Source organism: Stenella coeruleoalba (assembly GCF_951394435.1).
Source record: "Stenella coeruleoalba genome assembly, chromosome: 10".
Lineage (NCBI taxonomy): Eukaryota > Metazoa > Chordata > Mammalia > Artiodactyla > Delphinidae > Stenella > Stenella coeruleoalba.
Window position 1 is genome coordinate 71,832,049 of NC_137156.1, and position 25,538 is coordinate 71,857,586.

At 42.3% G+C, this 25,538-nt stretch overlaps 1 protein-coding gene across 5 annotated transcripts in view; it reads right to left on the reverse strand.

Moving 5' to 3' along the window:
• Positions 1-25,538, reverse strand: part of ERC2 (ELKS/RAB6-interacting/CAST family member 2) — an 865,290-nt gene that overhangs the window by 127,886 nt on the left and 711,866 nt on the right. For 4 of the 5 annotated variants that reach the window (XM_079933813.1, XM_079933814.1, XM_079933810.1 and 1 more), the window contains 2 exons: positions 8,677-8,824; positions 7,077-7,205 (listed from right to left, as the gene is read on the reverse strand). In XM_079933813.1, the coding sequence (XP_079789939.1) occupies positions 7,077-7,205; positions 8,677-8,824 (277 nt within the window). The remainder of the gene's footprint in view (positions 1-7,076; positions 7,206-8,676; positions 8,825-25,538) is intronic. The other variant, XM_079933812.1, reaches the window with a different exon arrangement.

The following is a 25,538-nucleotide window of genomic DNA, read 5'->3' on the forward strand; positions in this document are numbered from 1 at the left end:
GAAAGTATCATGGTTGGATGGTCATTTGTCACAAAAGATAGGCTACGGATTGTCAATTATAACATCCACAGGAATGCCTATTTCGGCAGGAAGTATTCCCTGCCCCCTCTAGCAAGCAAAGACCTTTGCACATCGGTAACATTTCTGCACCAAAAAGTAGCAGTTTGCTCTGTCATCTGTTTCATGAGCTAATATCTGCCTTATAGGTGGTAGGGATGATTAAAAAAAAACAACCCAAGGCTCAAGGATAAAATCAGTATCAACATCTTCTATAGCCCAAGAGTGCCCCACACAGCACCACCAAAGGTGCTCCGTGAATGTTTAGGGAAGGGAACTAAAATGGTTTAATTAATTAATTTATTAACTGGTTTTTAAAACATGGCTTCCTTCAAATGAGAGACTCAGAAAAGTGGTCCATCAGAGTCCGCCTGATGCTTTGGGAAGGTGGATTTCTAACAGGGATTTGAGAAACATGGATTCACAGAGAAAACACTTTGCCTCCACAATCTTTGAGCGCTAGTTTGTGTTATAACTGGCAAACCAAATGGATTCCCTGAGTATTGGGATTGAGGCACCAGTTGCCTAGAGTAAGAAATGTCTCCAGGCTAAGAGAGCAGAGTAGTATCCTGGCCAATCACTTGGACACTAAGAGTATACTGTCCTCAGTAACACCAAGGAGTTCAGGTTTTACCTCTGTGAGGATGCCCTGCCCTTGGCCTGCCGAGGAGTGATCTAAGTATTTCTTTTTTAGAAAGGGGTTCTCTAGAACATACTGTAAAGACCCCTGGCACTGAAGTCAATGATAAATAGAGATGTGGCTAGATTCTACCAGTGGGTCATGAACAGCTTAACCCAAAGTGAGTCTACAGTGAAAACCAATGCATTTGCATTCCAGCAATTTGATCTGGGGCGAGTCTGTGATGCATTACAATGCTGGGATCAAATCAAGCTTTTCTGGCACTCATCCAACCACAACATGAGGCTATGGGAACCCTATTGCATGAAGTTCCTTCACTGCTGTTCAATTGTGCTCACCTCCTAAACCATAAAGGGTAATTAAAAGTCATCTGCATACCATGTAATGGAAGTGTAAATGGGGAGCACAACCAGGTGTGGCCCCAAGTACAGGGGGAAAGAAATGCCTGGTCAACCATCCCACTCAGGTGATTCCTGCTTTCCTTGACAGGATGGTTCTACCTCTGCTGAGATCCAATTTTGGCTAGAATCTCATCCTTACAACCAGCTCTCCTGAATACTTCCCAGGGCAGAGTCTGCCTTCTCCCACTCTTGGCCATACCTGTTTGGCTAATTCTTAGACACAATCCTATGATGGTCTGGACACGATAGGGGAGGGGGAGACATACCCAAATCAGTTATACTGTGCAGACCTGGCATAGCCTCCAGAATGTTAACCTGGACATAGGACTTCTCTGCAAGCTCTGGGGGAAAACACAAGAGAATCAGTGGACTAGTCTTAACGCCTTTCTGTTCCCAACTGACCAGTGGGTAACCAAAAGCAATGCCAGAACTGGTAGGAAGGGGAAAAGAAAACCAAGCACAATTTATCTCTGATCACAAAAGTATTCTAACTGGTTCTGAGAAATAAGCTGGTTCTAATTTCAACTAAACAATAGTGTCTGGCCCTCATTTTAAACAGGCATTTTCATCAAGGATGTACATTTCACTACTTCAGCACACAAGGGAGCATTTGGGAATAAGGCTTAGGGGGTAAGATTTAGTTTTAAGCTTCCTTCAAAACCCTTTAGCAGCAGGAAAATCCAATGATTTCAGAATTAATTATTTTGATGTCAGTCCTTTCTTCAAGGGTGGAGGAAAAGAGTTGGGGGGATTGGATCCAAGACACAGAAGAAGGAAAGATGGTAAATTTTAATAATATTTTTTAGAACTACCATCCCTAGAGAAAGAACAAGAAAATTTAAAAAACAAAACAAAACCAAAAAACCCTTAACTAATTCCCAATTGAGTCCCTCTCCCAATATTGCAAAAATCTAGAAGGAAGATTTTTTTTTAAGAAGAGGTAGAATAAAAGTGTCAGGGGTGTGTGCTTGTGAAGAAATGGAATCGGGAAGAACACAAAAATTGGATAGACTTATATGTCTACTACCAAACTATGATTAATCCTTTATCTTCTTGTAAGCAACAAGTAACAGAAAGTTAATTTGTACTGCTCTCCTACCTTTATACAGCGCTCAGCCTAGAATCAACTCAGATGTCAACACCTGAAGAGAGTCATAAAGATTCTTTTGTTGTTAAGCATAGTTGGAATTTCTGAACTGATTTCACATCATCTTCTCTGGCTCTCTTGATAGGTGTTTAATGGGAGTTTAGGTATTTCTAGGCAAATTAATTTATAAGACGCTCAGACGTTTTCAGGAAAGAAACGGCGGGACTCCCTTTATAACTGCAAGTAATCTCTGCCACATCTGGAAACTCAGTGGCATTTAACTCAAGAAGAACCTCCAAAATTGGAAGGGATCTGAACTAGAATACGGCAAAGAGACTGGAAGGGAAGGTTCAAAATGGACACCACTGCAAATAATTCTAGTATATGGTAAAAGGCATCTCTGCAAAGTGTCTCGCAACGTGGCAAGAAAGAACATGGCGCCAATTCTGTGGTCATGATTCAGCAAGCAGGTCTCCATGTCTTCTACCAACTCGGGTAAGTTGGTGGTGGCTTCCCGGAATATTAGGCTCAGAAGAATTATGAGGCTAAGTCTTGTCTAATGTAATGACTGATCAAAGAAGTCTCTTCTTTTAACAAGCTGCCCTGGCAATTCACTCACTCATTTATGTATACAGTCAACTAATATTTGCTGAATGCCTACCATGTGCTAGCAATTGTGTTAGGCCTGGAGACAAATGGTCAGCAGAAAAAAAGTCATGAGGCCACATTCTCAGTCCTCATGGAGTTCATTTACTAGCAGGACAGATAGTTTCTATTCAAGTAATCACCAAAACAAATGCAAAATTGCATCTGTTCCAGTGCAATTAAATGATGTACATGCGCTACAAGAGTGCCAAATTGGGGATTTGAACCAGTTGAGAAAGTCCCAGAGGCTTCCCTGAAATAGTGATATTGGACTGAGATTGAATTGAACCAGTAGGTGTTAACCAGGTGAGGAAAAGAGGGAAATGTGTTTCAGGCAAAGGGAATTGCATGTACAAGGCAGAGAGCACGCTGGCTTGAATTTGTCTTTATCCCACCAGCAAGGGAAGCCAGGGAAGATTTTTCAGCAGCGAGAGCCAGAGAGTGATGAGCATTTCATGATACATCTTTAGAAAAGATCATGCTTCTGCCCACTGGGGTTTGAGAACGTCTGGCCTGGCCTGGACTCTGGCTGCAGTTCTCCAAGGCATAGCCACCACCCGGAGCAGGCCAATGGCATGGAGGTGGTCACTACTGTCCACCTGCCTACCTCCTCATAGCAAGGAAACGGCAGGATTTGGACTCCAATGATATGTTACTGAGACTGCCAGAAAGTCAGGGAGGGCATTTTGTCAAAGGGCCCTGTTCCTATTCTATTTGAAAATCTCAGTAGCCATAACAAGCAAGTTCTGGCATTAGTTCTCTGTGGCTCCGATGGAGTGCCAGTGCTTTTTATTTTTTTTTTAATTTTTATTTATTTATTTTTTAACATCTCTATTGGAGTATAATTGCTTTACAATGGTGTGTTACTTGCTGCTGTATAACAAAGTGAATCAGCTATACATATATCCCCATATCTCCTCCCTCTTGCATCTCCCTCCCACCCACCAATGCTTTTTAAAAAAATGCAAGCTAAGCACTGGGACTCCTTCAAGGCTGGAGCCAGGGGATTTGGAGAGTGGGCTCAATTAGAGCAACCTTAAACAGGGCACTCTGAGTGGTACTGGAGGGAGTTCTCCCTGTCCTGACACTGCATGGTTGGTGTATTCTGCTTCCTAACTTTGGATAATTTCTGCTCCAGAATATACCACTCTTAGCAGATCCTGCACAGCCTACCCTAGCCCATTACTGCTGTGATGGTTCACCTTTTTGTTCACTCCAGCCTCACTGCCCTCCCTGCTATTCCCAAACACACCGGCACTCTCTTGCCTTAGGGTTTTGCACGGGCTGTTCCCTCTGCCAGAACACCCTTCCCCTAAATACCCACAGAGCTCACTCTCTCACCTCCTTCAAATTTTGCTCACGGCTTCTTCCCAGTGAGGCCCATCCTGTCTACCCTATTTTACGGTGTCATCAGCCCCTCAGTCCTACCCTGGCATGCCTGTTGTTGTTATGCTGGTCTATACTTTTCTTTTTTCTACCACATGACTTACTTATTATGTTTATGGTTTATTACCTTTCTCTCTACCCCCTCCAATTTAACAAGTAAGGTCCATGAGGAAGGGACTGTGGATACTGTGTGTAAAATATCTGTTGTGGCTGAATCTCCAGCACCCGTCAGAGAGCCTGGCACATGGTAGGTATGCAACATGTTGGGTAGTTGGGTGATTATGAGGACAAAATGAGATCACGTTTGTAAACCTATGTATATATAAAACACTCGGTATAGACCTGGCTTATGGAAGTCACGTAATCATTCACACGATAAATATTTATCAAGTGCCCGTTACGTGCTTGGCAAAGTGCAATGGCTATGGGGATTATTGAATGAGCTACTCGAGTTCAGTCACTGGGAATGATGTGGGCAGAGAGACCTGCATGAGATGAGCTCAAAAGGCAGCCTGGGGCTTCCCTGGTGGCGCAGTGGTTGAGAGTCCGCCTGCCAATGCAGGGGACGCGGGTTCGTGTCCCGGTCCGGGAAGATCCCACATGCCGCGGAGCAGCTGGGCCCGTGAGCCATGGCCGCTAAGCCTGCGCGTCCGGAGCCTGTGCTCCGCAATGGGAGAGGCCACAACAGTGAGAGGCCTGCGTACCACAGAAAAAATAAAAAGGCAGCCTGAAGAGGGTAACACCTCTCATGAGCCCATCTGCCTCAAAATCTTTGCAGAACATTGTGCAGGTGAACACCCAGACCTATGACCTTCCCCTCCCATTAGCCTGGGTGCCTAAAAGAGCTCTGCTCTCCCAAATCAGACATGCAGGTGATGATCACTGAGGTCTGGGACTCACCCTTCTGGGGATGTCCTCTCTGATGGACGTCCATGTGGGCTGCATACACAAACCAAACAAACTTAATAAATGTTGGGGGCCTGTCCAGTGCAGGCTGGAAACTAGGGTCTAGAACTCCTAACATGTCTGCTCCCCACTCCCCAAGGGCTTGGGCTTTAGGGGTGGGGGGACCGGGAAGGCTTTAGTACCAACAACTGTCTGCTCTTTCTCCCACAGTTCAACAGTATATTCTCAACGAGCTGCGACTCCAAGGCATGTGAAAGACAGCAAAGATGAAATTGAAATTAAAATCAAACTATCTCTGAGGGCTGGTGGTGATAAAGTCAGTTAGTAGCAGCAGTAGTAGTAGTAATAGCAGCTTACACATATATAGCACATTGGTGTGCCAGGCATGTGCAAATCACTTAGTATACATTACACCTCACAAACAACCCTTTGAATTAAGTTATTAGCCCAATTTACAGATGAGGAAACTGAGGCTCAGGGAGGTTCAGTATTTTGCTCGTGATCACTCAGCGAACAAGTGCCAGAAACAAAATTCAACCTAAGCAGTGCTACTCCAGATGGCATCTACGAAACCCATTTAAGGCTGTGTGGCAAGAAAGTCTGTTTAAGTATCATGGTGTGTGCAGCTATGAAGCCTGAGCAGGGCACCCAACCTCTCTGGACCTCTGGTTCCTTCTCTGTGAGAGCATCAGCCCTTCTGCTTTGGTGGGAGTCGATGAGTTAATGTATGTAAAGCCCTTTGACCCATACCTGGCACATGCTGAGAGCTCAGAAGTATTAGTAGTTGCTGATGTGATCAAACATCCTAAGCTCAAGAGCTCTGGGCAGAACCTACTCTTTGTGAGTGGCTGGAGAACACTCTTAAATGGGTTTTTGGCATCCACTTCAGGTATACAAAGATAAGGGGCCCTCACAATTTCTGGAATACCCATCCGCTTGCAACTCTGAATTACTTTCTGAACATGGTGGGGTATGTGTGGACGCAGGTGGACTATACACACCTGAGCTCTATCACTTACAAGCTGTGTGTGTTGGGCTGGTTATTCCACACTCTGAGTCTCAGCTATGGCCCCTAAAAGAGGAGGTAATCTTGACACTCACACCACAGGGCTGCTGTGAGGACTGTGGGACAAAATCCCTCAGGGACACTGGATTCACATTCTGGGACAAAGTAAACCCTCAGTAAAAAAGGGCGTGCTTTTCTAAGCAAATTACTCATTATCTTTAGAATCATTATCAATTACAACAAGGATACATAAATGCACATTCTTTCTTGCTCTGTGGCCAGCAGGGTGTGGGGAAGAATTTCAAACCTAAGTCATGGAAAGAAGCCCACCCTCCTCCTTTGCTGCCTCTTTTTCCACAACAGCCCTTCAGACCCTGCTTTAGCCCAGGCGGGAGACTAACTGTGCATGGCTGGGGTTTCCTAAATGTGCCCCATGATACCCAAAACCAAGCCTGTCGTGAATAATGAAGGCTTTGTACAGCTTCCCAGGAGCAAATTGAAGGGCTACACTCAATCCTTCCTGGAATCCAGGAGTGCATTTTCATGATGCTGAGAAAGAAAAAAAGCAGCCTTAAAAAAAAAAAAAAATTCCTTATTGGGAAGGGTAGAGGGAGATTTGGGGAGGAAAGTATCTAAGAGACAAAAAGAAAAATTTAATCCAATGTGCCTGACAGTAAGGCCTCTGGCATCTTGTCTTCACAGCAGTGCCAGGCTGTTTCAGAAGAGCTGTCCCTGCAGGGTGGCCATCAAAACTAGAACCACTGGCAAATACAAAATAATCAAATTGCATTATAAATCAAGATATAGTGCTACCATCGATGGTTCCAGACTTTATGGCCACTGAATACTGGAAATCATCAAAAGAGGTGAAGGTCAAGATGTGATGTAGGTCTTATGCACCCCCATCCCCAGTGGTGGGGGAGAGTATCTCCTTAGCAGCTGACTGACCTGAGACCTTTGGATCATGTATGCATCGTAGCTGGACCCGTGGTACTTGGCCGTAATATCTGGGCTGTAGCCAGCATCACAAGTGCATGGTATATTCGAGCTCGGGGGCTGTTTCCTAGGTCTATAAACCTGTGGGAGAAAGCTACAATGGTTAGGTGCAAGAGGGGAGGGCACAGGGCGCACAGGGAAGGAATTAAGAGAAAGCAAAGAAGGAGCCCCGACTTGACTTTCTGTGGCCCAGTGGGTGGAGAAACCGGTGTAGAAGATGCACAGCCCCAAACAAAGAGGTCAGATGTAAGCGGCCCCCGACCCCTGGGGCCAGCACTAGCAAGGCATGCTGCTCTGCGGAATGACCCCGATGTCTGGCAGTGACTGGGACCTTCCCTCTGCAGGAGAGGGCACCCAGGCGTGGCAGTGCTTGCTCTCGTGCTCTCTCTCTTTTTTTCTCTCTCTCTCTCTCACACAGCAAGGCAGCCCCATGAGAATAAGACTCTGGTTCAGGGCCAAAGGATGGCTTTTCCTTCCTGAGGAGGGAAAAAGTTGTCCCAGTTGTGAGGGGAGAGAGCTTTTCCTTTCGGGCTTCCTTTCCATTTACCTTGCACACTATGCTCAGCCCAGATCTCCCCAGCAGGCAGAGAGCCAGTCCTGGGGGCTGAAATCAATATGGACGCACTCCACATGGTGCCATGTGGCATTCACAGGCGGCCCTAGCTAAGAGGTGGCAGCCACCTTGTGAGACCACAGACCATTGAGCCATTATCTGCTGAGTGGGTTTCATAATGAAGCTAGAATCCAACTGAATATCTTTAACTATTGATTCCAAAAGCCCTCAAGTTAGATATGGAGGAGAAATAATGCCTGAAGATTTCGGGGATGACTTTGCAATATGCTCCAGGTAGATATATTTCCATTTAAGTCACTACTAGAAAACCCTCCAGAAAGCAAAGAACTTTCTGCACAAGTTAGGATTTTATCTCTTCTTCCTTTTCCCTCAGAAGAAGTATAGTGGCCTAGAGAGGAGGGAAAAACAGGTTAACGGGGTAAACAGGTAATAGAAAAATATTTGACTAAATAATGGCTGAGGAGGTCTCCAAGCATAGCGGGTGGGAAAGGGTCCTTGGCCGGAAAGTCCTGGGAAATAGGTGAAGAATCAAAGTTGGAAGAATGGTGAGAAAGAAATCGAAAGAACTGGATGACGGGAGTTACTATTGGGCCCAGAAAGTGAGCAAGACAGAAGGTAACAAGTCCAATGGGAAAGAAGGTGCCCAGAATTTAATTAGTACTTTTTAGGATTTAGTCAGAAGTCATAGAAAGTCCACTGGAAGGAAGAGAGCTGAGAGCTATTTCTGAGGAGATGATGCTAATACAAAAGAAAGGAAAACAGCACTGGTTGCAAACCACACAAGCCCAGGCACATGCACAAAAACACAGAAAAGCAATAAAATATTGTTCCAGCGACAACTTGGGCCATTTCGCTCCTACCTGGTTTTAGCTGCGTGAGCCTGCAGGACGGATGGCAAAATGAAGAGTAGCTAAACCCAGAGAAAGCACCCCAAACCCCAAACCCAGCAAAACACACCATTCGTGCAAAAGGCCCCACCTGCTGCTTTAACTGATGCACAAGTCGATCTTTTTCCCGCTTGAGGGCCATCACTTCTTCCTGTGTCTTTTTCTTTTTGGAGGCAGACAGTTCCAGCAGGGCAATGTTTGCATCTTTTTCACTGATTGCCGCAAGCAGTGCTTCCTGTCTGGTAAAATAAAGATGATTGTGATGATTTTTATAAAGTGAAAAAAAAATCAGCATTTAGAGTTGAGATGAGCCATGAAGTGTTGTCTCATGGGGAGGACCTATGGATAGTGTTTAAGAAAAACTACCTCCTTGACTCTCAGAATGTACAAAGTAGTTCGGGTCAGAATCCCTGAGACCAACACACTGTGTCCTCTGAAGCACGCATCTTTTGATGGTTTCACAGACACAGCTGCATATGAGAAATGGAGGGAGTCAATCTGCCCATTCCTTTCTAAGACATCTACCCATTTATCCATCCAGTCATTCAACCATTCATCCATCTGTCAATCCTTCCATCCAGCTAGCCAGCCAGCCATCTGCCAGGTAAGGTTCTAGGTACCCCAAGACGACTCAGCAAAATTGGGCAGCAACTTCAATATCAAGTATTATTTTTATCATGCAAGGTTTTCTTTGGAAGAAAGGCATGCAGAGATATTTACTAGGGTCTCCTTTAAATTTTCAACAAAATTAGTAACTCTCCCACGCCATTCTACCAAAAACCACTCTCATTTCTCAGTCTTCCTTATCTCAGTAATTACTGCACCATCCACTAAGTAGCCCAGGCCGCCTAATTAGAAGTCATCCTTCATTCCCTTCCTATAAACTTCTCCCAACCACCAGTAACCACTGGTGTAGCTCTGGTAACCACTGGCCGCCCTGGTACAGAGACCAAAGTAGTCTTTAAAAACAATATAAATCCAGATTCCACCATTCGGTTGCATGACAAGTCCATTCCATCACCCATTAAACTTCAAATTCAGACCTTTTACTGACGCCTGCAACTCGTTACACCAACTGGCTCTGAGCATCTCCCTGAGGTCATCTTGTTCCTTTCCTCCCTCCTCAATCACTAGCCTCTAGCACATTTCGTTCCTGATCTCTTTTCTAGTCCCTGAGAATGTTACACTTGTTCTCACCTCATAAGCTTTGCTCTGCCATTCCCTCCGACTGGAATGCCTTTGCCACAAATGGCATGTCTCAGCTCAGAAAAGCCCTCTCTAGCCAGTATCCCTAGCAGTGTCTTCCCAGCTTCTACCTTGTACCCAAGCCACTGGCCTGTCACGTTACACTGTTTTTTCATGGAACGCTTTACTATTTGAAAGGATCTTAAGATACTTTTGTTTCTTTGTTTTCTAGACTTGACACTCCATGAATTGGAACCGCATCTGTCTTGTGCACCACCAATTCTCCAGCTTCTAGAAGAGCATTAAGCATAAAGCAGATGTCAAAAATGTTTCTTCGGACCTAGGGGCAAGATGGGAATAAAGATGCAGACCTACTAGAGAATGGACTTGAGGACACGGGGAGGGGGAAGGGTAAGCTGTGACGAGGTGAGAGGGTGGCATGGACATATATACACTACCAAACGTAAAATAGATAGCTAGTGGGAAGCAGCCGCGTAGCACAGGGAGATCAGCTCGGCGCTTTGTGATCGCCTAGAGGGGTGGGAAAGGGAGGGTGGGAGAGAGGAGATATGGGGATATATGTATGTGTATAACTGATTCACTTTGTTATAAAGCAGAAACTAACACACCATTGTAAAGCAATTATACTCCAATAAAGATGTTAAAAAAATGTTTCTTCAAGAAATAAGTAAGTTCCCTTTATACTTTCTAAAAACTGTGGAAGACACCACTGGATAACTCTTGCTCTCACTTAAAAAAATTACAATGCTTTGACTGCTGTTTAATCACTGATCATTGCTCGCTCAGAAAAGTATTACAGTTTCTTGCTCCCATTTTACAGTGCAATTTTCTGTCAACATCTGTCACAAATTTTAACCTGGAATTTTCTGAGACCATTATTGACTAAGAAATGGCTCTCCTGCTATGTTTCATTTAGTCCTCCTTTCCTCTGAGGAGGACTTGTCTCAACCATTTGTGTCACTTCAGCAATATTCTAGATAATTTAGAAGACCCTAGAGACCCAGGAAAGCCTCCATATTGGGTACTTTCTTGCACACAAGTCCTAGGACTAAAACCTGGTCATGATGCTGTTCTGCCTTTCTTTAATCCCCACCACCAGACCAGGCCCTCTCCAGATGTCTGGACAAGATGATCATTATTTGGATCTCAGATTTTTTTCCCTTTCCACTATAGGGATTTGTATGGACTTTTCTGGGTCCTGCTCATGCCAGGCAGTAGGAGCTTCTGTCTGAGGATCGGTCAGATGTGAGCAGCAGAAATGTCGGGAAATATCTCCACTTTCCAGAAGAAAACCAGTGCAGGCTGGACTACAAATAACAGCATTAATATTCAGCTTCACAGAGCCTGTCTTCCTCTGGAGAACATCTTGAGACAACAGACATGTTGGCCATTCCTGGCCACTGCATATACATAAGGCCAAGGTGAAGAGGCTGCATGGACTTCAAATCGGGGGGAACCCAAATGCCATCTACTCCAACTTAGCTACAACACACCCAAAGTCATTGCATTATTTTTTGCCACTCTGCCCCAAATAGAAATTTCCAAGTTTTTAAAATGGAAACAACCGAAAAGACCATTATTTGGAAAACTGGAAGTTGATAGTACATTTTGCTATATCCCAATGATTCCCTCTTTACAGCTATATGCAGCCATTTAAAATGCTGATTGAAAAAAAAGCAATGACATATGAAAAGATTTATGTTTGTTGAGAGACTCCATGAGTCTCATATTTCTGCACATTTTATGAGCAAAGGTATTATCTTCTATTCTCACAGTTTTCCAAGGGTGTTTGTAGAGTGAATAGCCTTGGGAGATAGATGTAGTGTCTCCCTTAGGATCTAAGGGTAAACATGCTTACTGCCATGTATGATAGTGTCTCCCTCCAGAGCAAAAGGCAGATATGTTACTGCCCATTATAAAAGATTCAAGTTCCCTAAGCTCAGGGTTGCTCTCCTTTAATGAAACCCATTGCACATACAGCTATTCACCTGGCCCACCTGCCTTGCCTCCATGAGACTTGGGGAAAGGGGTATGGACATAAACATGCTGATGCTATTCTCTGCACCTTGAGCAATAAAGCCGTTGCCTCTGACCCCAAAGCCTCTGGTCTTCTGCCTGCGTCCATGAAACTGAGGCAGGCTAGCCTGTTAGCAATGCCAATAGGGAAAATCTCAGACCCTTCACAGTTTTTGACTTGCAAATGTACACACAATAATATTCCCCAAACATAAAACCATATGCATAGAAAAATAAAATGAGAGGGAAATACACTAAAATGTTAAAAGTCATTATCTAATGGTGGTGGAATGGATAGGCTAGTTTTTACTCTTTTTCTCCTTATACCTTGCTGTGTTATCCTTCCCTCCCACCAAGTATCATAAGAGTAAACATTAAAAAATTGTAAATGAAGCTTTTCAGTCACCAAATAAACTGCAGGTACATGCTTCAAATCCTTGGCATACCTGAAATGTCCTCATTTTCCCATCAAGGTATGTATGTTCTCTCTGTCCTTCTCATTCTTTAGACACAGGTAGGTGCACACACACATTTTCACACACATACACGTCTGGTACGATCCACATCATCTCCCACTTGGACAATTACAGTAATCTCCTAACCAGGCTCCCTATGTCCACTTTTATGTTCCTATGTTTCGTGACCTTTTTAAACCCATTTTCCTCTGCCAGGTCAAAATTCAGAATGAGATAGCTTTAGTAGCTGTTAAAAGCCATCATCGACCTAAAGAATGACCCTTCTAAACTCCTTTTCTCCTACAATTCTATAACTTGGGCTCTTCATCTATTTAACATGCATTGCTCCTCTTATAATACCATCAAAAGCCCCAATAAATTAATTTAAAATTCCCAGTTTTCTCTTGATCAAAAAAAATCATTAATTCCTAATTCTCTATAGATATTGTCACTAAATATAGCCCCAAATCTAATTATTCTTAATTACTGAACCTCAAATATATTTAAAATCATTTTTATAAAAGTGTGTTTAAAACCACTCATCAACACTCATATCCATACAAAATAACAATTTTGTTCTTTGTAACCTTTTCCTTATTGATTGCTTGTTTTTTGGTTTGTTTGCTTTTGGCTAACGAATCTGTTTTATAAGTACTGGTATTATATAATGATAGAACTCTGAATAAAATTAGTGTAACAGGATTACACATATTTGGAAACCCTCATTTAAATACTGGTCTTAAACTGATGATAATTTCTTCTAAAATACCTTGATTGAAATCTACATTCCAGTAATTCCAGTCTACTTAAATCAAAGAGTAATTGGCAGAAGATTTTTTTAAAGTATATAAAACTAGAGAAATATGAACATTTCACACTTTAGGATATCTGGAGAGATGTTCTTAGTATGTTAAGGTTATATCTAGCCATTACCTATTTGTACAGGGATGCCAGGTAAAGCGAATTCTTAATTCTGGGCTGACAGAGCCATTATGTTGTGGGTTTTTTTTAAGGAAAATCTTTACAAAATGAGTTTAAAATAACTTTTTATTAATCTGATACTTTTAAACAAATAGTTTAAATCATTATGAGCTAATTCTGCATGGTTATGGATTTTCATTAACCTTACTTTGAAAGTCAGGAGGTTTTTTTTTGAGGGTGAGGGATACTAAGCCTAAGGTTTTTCTAAGAATAAGTTCATCTGCTAGCCCTACATTAGCTTCTAAACTTTTACAATTTCCATAAGCCAATGAGCTGATATATCTTAAAGCACTTAATAACAAATACTTCACAGTTTTTAGAAAATAGCAGACATTGAAATAAACTAGGAAGCTTAAATTAAATGTTTCTGGGTTGTTTTTTTTTTTTTGACTCAGCCTTTCAAAACTGAGAAAACTGAAGTATTTGCAGCTCTGTAAAGCCTCCTTTACATCTACATCTTTTTTTAAAAAGGCTCAAGTATAAAGAGCATATACACTTGGCTATAAATTGGAAACACAAAGAAAAATCCTCATTAATTTCTTCATCAAGTAAGCCACCTTTTAGATTCAAGGCCAGATTTACATTGCTTCAGAAATTGTCACTGTTCCATCAAACTGAAGAAAGTTTCTATAAGCCTGAAGTCACTTTCAGCACTTAATCTGTCCGTTTTGCTTATTCACAGACAACATAAAAAGGAACATATATACTCATCTTTAGATAGTTACTGGGGTTAAGTATATGCCAAAAGCTTGCAGAATTATCTTTAGAACACTGCAATGCTGCAGTATACAATTACTAAGGTAATCTGTCTATGCCGCAAAACGTAACTTAAAATATGAAAAGGAAGCCCAAATACGCTAGAAAGGAAGATAAGATAATGCAAAGAGAAATAAATCTATAAGAGTCTGCTGAATGCCAAGTTAAGAAAGTGGACCATAGACAGCATTTTATCAAAGTGCAGCCTAAACAAACGTCAAGGGGAATAATTTCTTTAACAAATATGGGCAACAATGGAGGAAAAAAGGGGGGGATTCTGTGCCCCTGCATGCATTTAGTCAGGGTTAACAATGGATAAAAATATGTGCAAGAACACATTTAATAACCCTAAGCTGTCATTCAGTTTGTAGGAGGTAGTCAAGATACAGCTAATAAAACACCAAAAAAATGGTCTTAGCCACCCTGAAAAAAAATCCTCAAGGGAATAAAACAAAACAGGACTGAAGGGCATCTCCTGCCAAGATAAATGCCTTCTTTCGAGAGTTGCCTGTGGCTAGCCTTCACAAAGAGAGTTCCAGAATCCTCCGATGGTAATACATCTCTACGTCACTTATCACAGTCTATTTAAAAGGGAGCTTTATAAACATTTCTATTTCACTCCCCGTTGCTGTCGTTCTATTAATGATGACTTGGGCCCTGAGAGAGGGTCTAAAATTAATTTTAGGAGTTGTAAATGAGGCGGGCCAATTAGGAACTGTCATAAATTAGATTGGGAGAGAAGCATTAACACAGTTTTTCCTGTGGGCTCTTGCTTTAGTTAGCTGACCCATCTTTAGGAACACATTCGATTACAAAAGCAGATGCTTAAAAAAGGCATTCCATTAAGAAATGTTTGGATAATTTCAAGGGAAAACCTACATTATGTATGGTGCTCAGCCCACAGTCATGTTCTAATCATAATGTGGGGGAAAAAATTCCGCTCAATCAACTTTTCCCAGTTAATTACTGTTTTCTTTCCCTCTTGACCCTGAATCTTCAACCGTAAGTTCAGTAGGAGGTGACTTAAGACAGACGGTGACGAAAGACCCTGTTCAAAACAGCCTCTCTCTTACCCCTGGCATGAGGGTGGGTGAGGTTCGCTATGATCAACCCTGGAGATAGATGCTCATTTGCCTAAATTTTAAAAGCTGTATTTTCAAACGGCATCTTGAGAAAGAAAAGGCTTTTGATATCAATTAATATCAACACTACCCACCAGTAGAATGATGTACTGTGTATACAGAAGGCCCACGCAGAAAGTGAAACAGCTTGCATGAGGTGGGCCCACAGGGTGAGATATATTTGAACAATGTGAGTTTCAGCAAGGACAAAGAACAGACCAGATTTGTAAAGGCCAGGCTTTGGCAGCCCAGACTCAATGTGGTTTGCTCTCTGTCGCCCACCTAAAACTGACCTCAAGAAATCGTTTACTCCAGTTACAGGGAATTTTGTCTTTGAAACTTAATAGCACACGACTTAAGGGACCACGAGTCTTGTGGAAGTTCTTTGCTCCGTGCACCGGCTTCTACCCCACTACTCTCTCAGGGCACGACCCAGGGAGGCAGCTGGCTCATCCTTGAGCTCCTCCAAGTGCAACCAGTCCAGGCAGCTCTAAAGAGCCAGCATCATGTGCTTCAGGATACAAAGACATCGGCACCTCTCAGCATCCTGCTACAAAGGGGTACTGGTGAGTCTGAGGCCAGCTGATTCTCCCGTGTGGAAAAGGCCTGAGGTCAAAGGAGGCTGAGTGCCAGGAAGAGGTACTGCCCTCATCCTAAATCGCTTTCTCCATTCCCAGCCCTTTGGAGATTGATAAAAAGGCAATAAGGGATGGGGGGGACCTCTGTCCAGGTCCTGGCAAGGACATGTATGAAGTATTATTGACTACTGTGTGCCTGATCCAGACAGACAGAGAGACAGGGAGGGAGGGAGGGAAAAAATGAGAAAATACTTCTCTTGATTACCTTAGTCTATTTTGAGTTTTTAAAACTTACCCATACAAATAAAATATCACTGAAGTCCTTTAGAGGAGAAGATACTTAGTGCCTTAGTTTTGGAATTGAATATAACTCGGTTTGAATCTCAGCAATATCTTTTGTTTCTGTGCCCCTGCACAAGTTACTTTATGCATCTGAATCTTCAATTTCCTCATAATGAACTAAGAAGGATAACAGTAACTCTCTCAGACTGTTGTAAGAATTAAACGTGATGATGCAAGTAGAGATGCTGTCCAGTGTCGGACAGGACCACACAAATGTTAGCAATTACTTGTTATTACATAATATGGACACGACCAAATGCAAAGACTCAAAAGTTTTGCATTAATTTCTACTGGGGTCCTCTTTGTAGAAAACATAACTAAATATGCCAATGGGTCTCTTATTTTCAAGATAGACTCTCAGAGAAGCCTCTGAAATTGGTTTCTGTTAAGCTGCCCATTTGACTTTCATGAGGTGATGTTTGTTTTGCAAACAAACTTAAAGGAGAAAATAGAGCTTGAATGTGGAGAACAATATGTCCGTCATAGAAGAGTTGCATCCAAGAGCAGCCCGGTCTGACTGTTCAATATCATCCCGTCTGAACTGATAGGAAAGGCCACACAAAGGTGGGCAGGATGTGATTCATGCAGTGTGAGAAATGGAAGAGTGTTCTGAAAAGTGACCTTTGAAAGGGCAAGGTCAAGTGCAAAATCTAACCAAAGTCAAACAACTTCAAAACAACAACAAAAAATTCTTTCATTAAAGAAAAGACCAAAACTTTAAAAAACTGGTAAAATTGGAAGGCAGTGAGGGCAAGTGAAATGAAAGGGCTCCCTGACCCAAGAGAATACCCTGTGTCAGTGTAATGTTCTATGATGCTCGTTCATTCTTGTTATTCCCATTCAGTGATGAGAAGGCTTCTGTGTTGAGCATTTAACTCTGCCAAGGTAGCTTTCTATATAAAATACACCCAACTAGACTCCCTGGAAAGGTTATTGATGAGTGATAATAAGAAAACTAAATACATCTGGACTTCACTGCGGGCCGGAGCTTTGCCAACATCTACCTAAACTAAACCTGTTGTCCACGGATGATCAGTTACTGTCAAGAGACTTGCCTCATCACATTAACTTTTTGGTTGACTTCAAGGCTTGGCCCCCAAGGCGACTGATCAATTAATTTTTTCTTATTGGTAAGATGTATATGTGTGTATGCATGTGTGTATTATGTAACTATCCCAAAAGATAGTATATTTTAATTTTCCCTCTATATTTAAGGCTACTGAGAATTGTTAGTGAGTCTTTGCACAGAGCAGCAAATCGCCCTCCTGTATCTTGAATTACATACTTCCCTTCTTAATTTGAAATTTTTGTGTTAAGTCAAACCTCCCTTTGTTTATGTTTACATGGAATAGAATATCCCCATAGGCTATACTATAATGAAAAACAAAGCAGATTGTCATGTCATTGCTCTAAGAGGGATATAAGCAGAAGGAAGCACATTCCAGAATTTCGTTAATGCAACATATGAAGAAAATCGAATTAAGGTTCTGTGGAGCAGATCTTTGTAGAGAGAAATACAAAAAAATCGAGTTTGTTGGAAGCAGCTTCTTTGAGAGACCTCCTATTCATGGGAAGGAAAAAGGCAGCTGTGCTCCTGTGTTGGGAGAAGGAAACATGGAGTGATATGTTTACGTGTGCTGTGGATGACCGTAGCGGCCAGGTAAAAAGCAGGCTTCTAGGAGGGGCAGGAAGGTGATACGTGATAAAAAGGAGGGCTAAACAGATTCCCATCAACTTGAATCTGTTCTCCCTTGCTGTGCCTGCCACGGAACTGAACAACAATTCAGGATAACCAATAGAAGTTTTCCTTCGGAAAGCTGATGACTTTTAAGGCATCCTCAAAGATGAGATTTGGCACGTAAATCTCTTTGAGAAGTCTGGATTTTAGGTCTGCCATCTCGTGGCCATTGCAATAAATTCTATCCTTTTCCACTTTTTTTCCAAAGTAGTTACATCTTTATAATCTATATTCTAAAGAGATATCACAAAGGGTGCTTATTTTTTAAAAAATGAACTTTAGCCATAGGAGAGCTCTGCAATGCAGAGGGAGCTAGGACATTTCACATTCTAATCCTCTTTCCACTCACATTTTTCATTCCTTGATGAAAGCCTAGAATCAAATTATCACTTATCAAATTATCAAATAATCATCCCATATGGGATTCGGCCTGCTGAGAAGTCAATTAAGAGGTGATAGGTACGTTTTAGGTACCTTTTTTTTAAAGAGGTAACTTAATTGACACATAGTTGCCCACAAATGAAAGTCTCAGCATTTCTGTTCTTGCCATAGATTTGCTAAGAGAACATATAGAATAAAATAGATTGTAAATCCAACGGGGCTTTGCACCTAAAAATTAGGAGGATGTGTCTTTCTGGAAATAACTTAAAAGTCCAAAGGACAGAGATTAAAAACACACACTTCAACATAGTGAGGGGAAGAAGTGAGACCAAATTCATCACAGTTCTATGCTGGCAAGAAATTGCTAAAATGCCTCCATGAAAACAGACTGAACCTGTCTAAAGGACACTCACTGACCACTTGTTGAATGTGGCAATGGGAGAGAAAGCAAATACACAGGGCCGTTTTCTTGGTAAGGCCTCACCAATGTACCATAACCTATAGACTAAAAAGAGATGCAAAAACGTATCCAAAGACGATAAATTCATTTCAGAGCCCAAATTAAAGAAGTATAGAACTATAAACACACACACACCTAAACTACTGCATTGCTAAGCAACTGATTTAAAAGATATGCAGAACAAAGAGCGGCAAAAATCAGCTAATGAGTCCAAAAATAATGAGAATTTATATCTGTTAGTTTCCTGAAATTTCTGTATTCATGAATACAATATGTGGGACACTACGAGGGCTCCTTCTCAGAGGGTGAGGGAACATGAAACCAGACAGCGGATGAGGAATGAAAGAGTCTGGTAAACTACCTGAAAGCACTCCACATCTGGAAAGAATCGTGGGGGGAACCAGCCCAAGACACAATGGTATAGAAAGCGGTCTCAGATTTACAGTATGGGTGGCCCTGTGGCTCATGGAAGCGAAATTTCCACTCTGGGAGGAGTGATCACTAGAGGCAGGAACATTTCTGATGTGAAATTATGAAGTCCAACCAGAAGCAACTGAAATGAACGTGTTCCTCTGGGGTGGCTGTTTACTGGTCACACAAGGAAGAATAAACCAACCAGATGATCAGAGCCCAGTTCTTCAGTCCCTTCAACATGAGTGCCCACTGCACACCAGGAACCAGAGATGAAAGGACAAACAAAACAGGCACAACCCCTGCTTCCTTAGAGCTTGCCACACAGCAGATCCCAGAGACTCTCTATCCACATAGTCATGAGATGAGCTGACCCTGCAATGATGCCACAAAACACAAGGAAATACCCTTCGACTTCCTTTAGGAACAAACACCAGCTCGTCAGCAGTACCATGCAAAGAAGATATCCATGAATCCTATTTACCAATTTGAACGCTGGGAATAAGAATCCACGTGGCATCTCCACCCACGTGTATCAAATACTGGGATAACTGATTCAAAAGCTCCCTCCCATCCGGTCCTCTTCATTCTCAGTATCCAGTGCAATCCAGCTACAACCCAGAAGCTCAAAAACAAACAAATAAACAGAAACACAAAATCTTATATTTACAGCTATTAGACTGAATGATATGAAGCGTTTTTGTAGGTCAGAAGCAGTCAAATGTCAGCAATTTCATGTAGTTCAACCTAATAGTTTTCTTCCATAATAAAGGCAGCTCTACTGGTTTCTTTGTTTGCTCGTTTATAATAGGTGCCCATTTTCATTCTTTACCACTTTCTACTCTCAAAGGTTTCAAAGGTTGAGGCATTTCCCTCTCCACAATATCCAACTCTTTTTTTTTTTTTTTTTTGCTGTTAAGGAACTTTTTATTTATTTTAAAACATCTTTATTGGAATATAATTGCTTTACAATGTGTGTTAGTTTCTGCTGTATAACAAAGTGAATCAGCTATATGTATATCCCCATATCCCCTCCCCCTTGCGTCTCCCTCCCACCCTCCCTATCCCACCCCTCTAGGTGGTCACAAAGCACAAAGCTGATCTCCCCGTGCAATGCAGCTGCTTCCCACTAGGTATCTGTTTTACATTTGGTAGTGTGTATATGTCCATGCCACTCTTTCACTTCGCCCCAGCTTACTCTTCCCCTTCCCTGTGTCCTCAAGTCCATGCTCTAGTAGGTCTGCGTCTTTACTCCTGTCCTGCCCCTAGGTTCCTCAGAACCTTTTTTTTTAGATTCCATATATACTACGTGTTAGCATACAGTATTTGTTTTTCTGTTTCTGACTTACTTCACTCTGTATGACAAACTCCAGGTCCATCCACCTCACTACAAATAACTCAATTTCGTTTCTTTTTATGGCTCAGTAATATTCCATTGTATATCTGTGTGCCACATCTTCTTTATCCATTCATCTGTCGATGGACACTTAGGTTGCTTCCGTGTCCTGGCTATTGTAAATAGAGCTGCAATGAACATTGTGGTATGTGACTCTTTTTGAATTATGGTTTTCTCAGGGTATATGCCCAGTAGTGGGATTGCTGCATCGTATGGTAGTTCTGCTTTTAGTTTTTTAAGGAACCTCCTTACTGTTCTCCATAGTGGCTGTATCAATTTACATTTCCACCAACAGCGTAGGAGGGTTCCCTTTTCTCCACACCCTCTCCAGCATTTACTGTTTGTAGATTTTTTGATGACAGCCATTCTGACTGGTGTGAGGTGATACCTCATTGTAGTTTTGATTTGCATTGCTCTAATGATTAGTGATGCTGAGCATCCTTTCATGTGTTTGTTGGCAGTCTGTATACCTTCTTTGCAGAAATGTCTATTTAGGTCTTCTGCCCATTTTTGGATTGGGCTGTTTGTTTTTTTGATATTGAGCTGCATGAGCTGCTTGTACACAATATCAAACTCTTAATCTCACATATACCCAAGACTAACCACTAGAGGCAATTAATCCAGTCCACAGGAGAGAGACTGCTACACAAATCAGAGGGGGAGGAGGGAGATTAGAAGCCTAGAAAGGTGACAGACCTCAGTCCCTTTCAGACCTGGAAAACCACTTAGTGAGAAACATCCTGGTGACCAGACCCCAACCTGAGACTAATTACCACTCCCTGAGATACTGACCTGTTGACTGATTGCTTTGAGATCAGATCATCTATCTCCCAGGACAGCCTTGAGGCTGTCCAGCCCCGCTGAGCAGCAATGGAGTACCTTCTTTTAGATTTGAACTTCAAGTCACAGGACCTAAGGCAGAAGTTCAAAGAAGAATGGGGCTGCAGAACTCTTAATGGGGTTTCCAAAGGCTCATTGATGAGAGGCCCAATAACAAAAAGCACCTTTGAGAATGGCAACACACTCCTGGGTAGTAGCATAAGAGAGCTGTCTAATGTTGTCAGCCAGTGTCTTAATCTCCATCTATATCTGAAAAGAATTTACTACAGACAAAAAAACTATGCTAAGTGCTAAGAGGGATCAGCAAGGGATGAGGCTTGCAAACGCTTCCAGTAAAGAAAGCAAATGCATATGAAAACTTAAATCACAAAAGATAAATAATAGTTGATTATGAATGACTCCATTGTTAGGATGAAGGATAAATGATTATTAATAGTTATCACTGTGTTTGCTGTATGATACACAAGGCATAAGTAAAGCACATTATTTCATTTCATCCTCTCAAATTATCCTCCAAGGAAAATGTTATTATTATTCGTATTGTAAAGTTGAGTAAACTGAGTAAGTTTTAAGTAGGTTGCCCAAAGTCACATTACTTTTTTTTTTAATAAATTTATTTTATTTATTTATATATTTTTGGCTGTGTTGGGTCTTCATTGCTGCGCGCAGGCTTTCTCTAGTTGAAGCGAGCAGGGGCTACTCTTCATTGTGGTGCGCGGGCTTCTCACTGCGGTGGCTTCTCTTGCTGCGGAGCACGGGCTCTAGGCATGCGGGCTTCCGTAGTTGTGGCGCACGGGCTTAGCTGCTCGGCGGCGTGTGGGATCTTCCCGGACCAGGGCTCGATCCCATGTCCCCTGCACTGGCAGGCGGATTCTTAACCACTGTACCACCAGGGAAGCTCCCACATTGCTTTTAAATGGTGGAACTGGAATTTGAATCCAAGTCTGTGTGACTTGGTTATTTTGCTAAAATGCTTGATTGTAGGAAGTAAGGAATGTCCCTTTGGTCCGGGATGATGGGGGGTAGCCTTCAGAGAGGGCAGGGGTGACAGCTGAGTATGATGGAAGGCTGGACTGGAAGGGCTCTGGAGGGAAAGAGAGGCTTCCAGATGGTCATAAGCCTTTGAGGAAACACTAAGAGGATTCGGCCATTTAAAATTATTTCTCCCTTGCTTATTTATGCTTATTTCCAGCTGCACAACTTCCAGGAATGTTAGGGTACCACCAAGGAAAAGTGTGGCCAAACTAAGTAATTCCTAAGTGCCAACCCAAAGACTGGTACTGGCTCGTACTGAAGTTTTCATACATGCACGCACTCACACATACACATACAAGTCCCTGCGCACTCATTCACATACACACACGTGAAGACACAGACAAACATTGTGGGAGTAAGATTGCCAACCGCTTTGTAAGTAACAGCAGCCTTTTATTCTGAAATTAGGTAATGTCCTTCCTACTTTCTGCTGTTAAAACACCCTTTTATGCAATGATGATGATAGTAGTTAACATCTGAAGACTCTTATTTAATAGCTTTATGTTGTTTTCAAAAATATTTTTTCCTATTATTGGTCCATAACATCCAAAGTCTAGAAAGCATTCATTTGATTGACGAACATTATTCTAATGAGGGTATCTATGAGGAATATCTGGGGCATTCCCTTTGTCCCCGCATTGTTCTACGTAGATGGGCGCTTGTCTTTCACTTTGAAAAGTGCTTGACATTTCCCTAAATATTGCTGAGGCTTCCAAGCAGTCTGCCTTACAAACTTATAAATGCCATGTTGAACTCAAATTGTGATTACTAAGTAACTATCCCTTTGACAACAGGAGAGTCTGTTTCAGATATCGTATCCATAGGATACGTGGAGAATAATCTTTTATTTCACAAATAAGCCTTGTCAGGCATAAAGTCCAGGTCCTTCTGGGGGCCCTCAGTGATCACAGAAGGAAAGAGAAATTGAGTTGGTCAACATCAGTCTTTAGGAAAACCACATCTAAAGGTGGCCAGAGGATCCAGTGCGAACCTGCTTCCCCTCCCGTTGCCCATTTTGTTGGATTTCTAATGCAATATGTATATGTATAGAAACTATGAATGTGGGAATAATCAATGTCTCGGGCGACTTAGGAACATGGTAGTTATTCCTTCAAATATTTCCCGACGTGACTACAGACAAGGCTTGTTCCACGGGGCTCCTAATATTCGAACTAGGACCTAAGGATGAAGCCACAGGTAGGTGAGGCTGATAGCAATTCAATAAAAGGAAGAGCTCTGGCTAAGTAACAGATGCCCAGCAGTAGCACAGACTGCCTCATTCTCATCTCAGAAGGTACTGGTACAGACAACACTGGACCATCTTGAGCAACTCCCAGAGAAAGAATTCTAACAAAGGATGAGTGACGCGACTGAAACTGTATTTTAGTTAGGTTTCTTTGGATTATAAGCAGCAGAAACTGATTCTGGCTAACCAAGCAAGGAGAGGACGTGTTAGAGGGATGCTTGGATGGGACAAAGGAAAAAAAAAACAGCTAACAAGGGAGTTTTAGGAAGGTCAGTGAGAAAGGCACTCCAGGACCCTCGCAGCAAGAAATCCCAAATCTTTCTTAGGAAGTTTATGTAATAACTCTGCTACAACCTTTAGGCTTAATAGAAAAAGAGTGATGTCCGACCTTTCTGGAAAGGAAATAGATTAGCCCAACTCAGATCAGTAAACTACCACCTGGGATCCCTATCAATGGGAACCCCCCCTAAATAATTGGGTCGCATAAACAAACAGGGATAGCTATGATTTGGGAGCAATCACTAATTGGCAATTACTCTAATGATCTTAGAGCCTGAAGGGTCTATTTCAGTGGGGTGGCTAGGGCTGTCTGTTACTGGCTAGCGAGAGTCAATGATGTGCATCTCTTTCCAACTCCACGGTCCGTCTTTACCTTTGCCATGGTAGGAGTATTTACACCGTGGAAATTGGCAAATACTACCAATCGGGGCTTTTTTTTCCTCACTGACATTGTTTAGCAGCACACCGTTGCCCTATTTCAAGATTATGAAACCATCTTGCCAAGATTGCTATACACCCAAGAGGACATGCCACAGATCCCATAACTGGGAATATTTTCTAATATTTGCTAACACTCATCAGCACTTTTCCTGTGCTGAATACATTATTCTAAAGCACTATACTCCTGTGACACTACACTATACACTATACTATTCTAACTTCTTTATGTGTATTAACTCATTCAACCTGCACAACAATTTAAAGACGTAGGTGCTTGCTATCTTTCCCCCGTTTGACAGATAAGGAAATAGAGCCAGAGAGGGGTGAATCAGCTTGCCTGAGTTCACATGGCTAATAAATGGCCAAGTGGAGATCTGAACCCAGGCAGTCTCTCATTCGACAAGCCCTCAAAATAAAAGAGACAATGTGTAACTATTGTTCTGAGTTGTGATATTCTTGACACAGAGAAACTAGACAACCCAATTACTCTGAATCTTGTGAGGACCTGGCTGAATCTCAATAAGAGGGTCATCTGTCAGTCACAATGCTGCGGTCAGCGAGACCAGCCCAGAACAGCTCCCAGCTAGTGCTTGGTTGTTCATTCCTTTCATTACCCAGGATGCCCAGTGCATCGAAGACAAATCCAAAAGCTGCTACAAATCCACAGAGGAGAGAGAGGTTCACAGTGTACAGCGCTAGAACTCCCGAAGCGAGCGAAAACAGCACTCCAGGACTCAGTGGGCGGTGCATATCACATGGATGTTCCTGAAGAGGCCCTGACGCCACAATCCCAGGAAGAAAGGGGAGAGAAGTCTGAACCTTCAACCTACCTCCACCACTAGTACTACTGGGAGGTAGGCATGGAAAACAGGAAGCAGGGGTCTAATAGAAAGAGTCACCTGATTTTAGTTGTGCGTGTTGGACAAGTCACTTAACATTATGCATCTTAGCTGTGGGGCCTGTAAAATGAAAATGATGTTACCTACTCCCAATGTCACTGGGAGGTTCAAATGAGATAATCCACAGGAAAGCATCTGATAAGCTGCAAAATCTCACAAAACTGGTGAGCAATATCCCTACTCACATAACTGTGGCCCCTAAGGCACGAACAGCAATAATGTAGATGATTCATTTCAAGCAGTATCTGTTATACGCACTCACTATGAGCTAGGCACTGCTTCTATCAATTAAGCCAAACCGTTAAGCTGGTGTAGTCATCAGTCCAAATGGCTGATGGGAGTTTCAGCTGGGATAAACCTAAGTCCATGAAG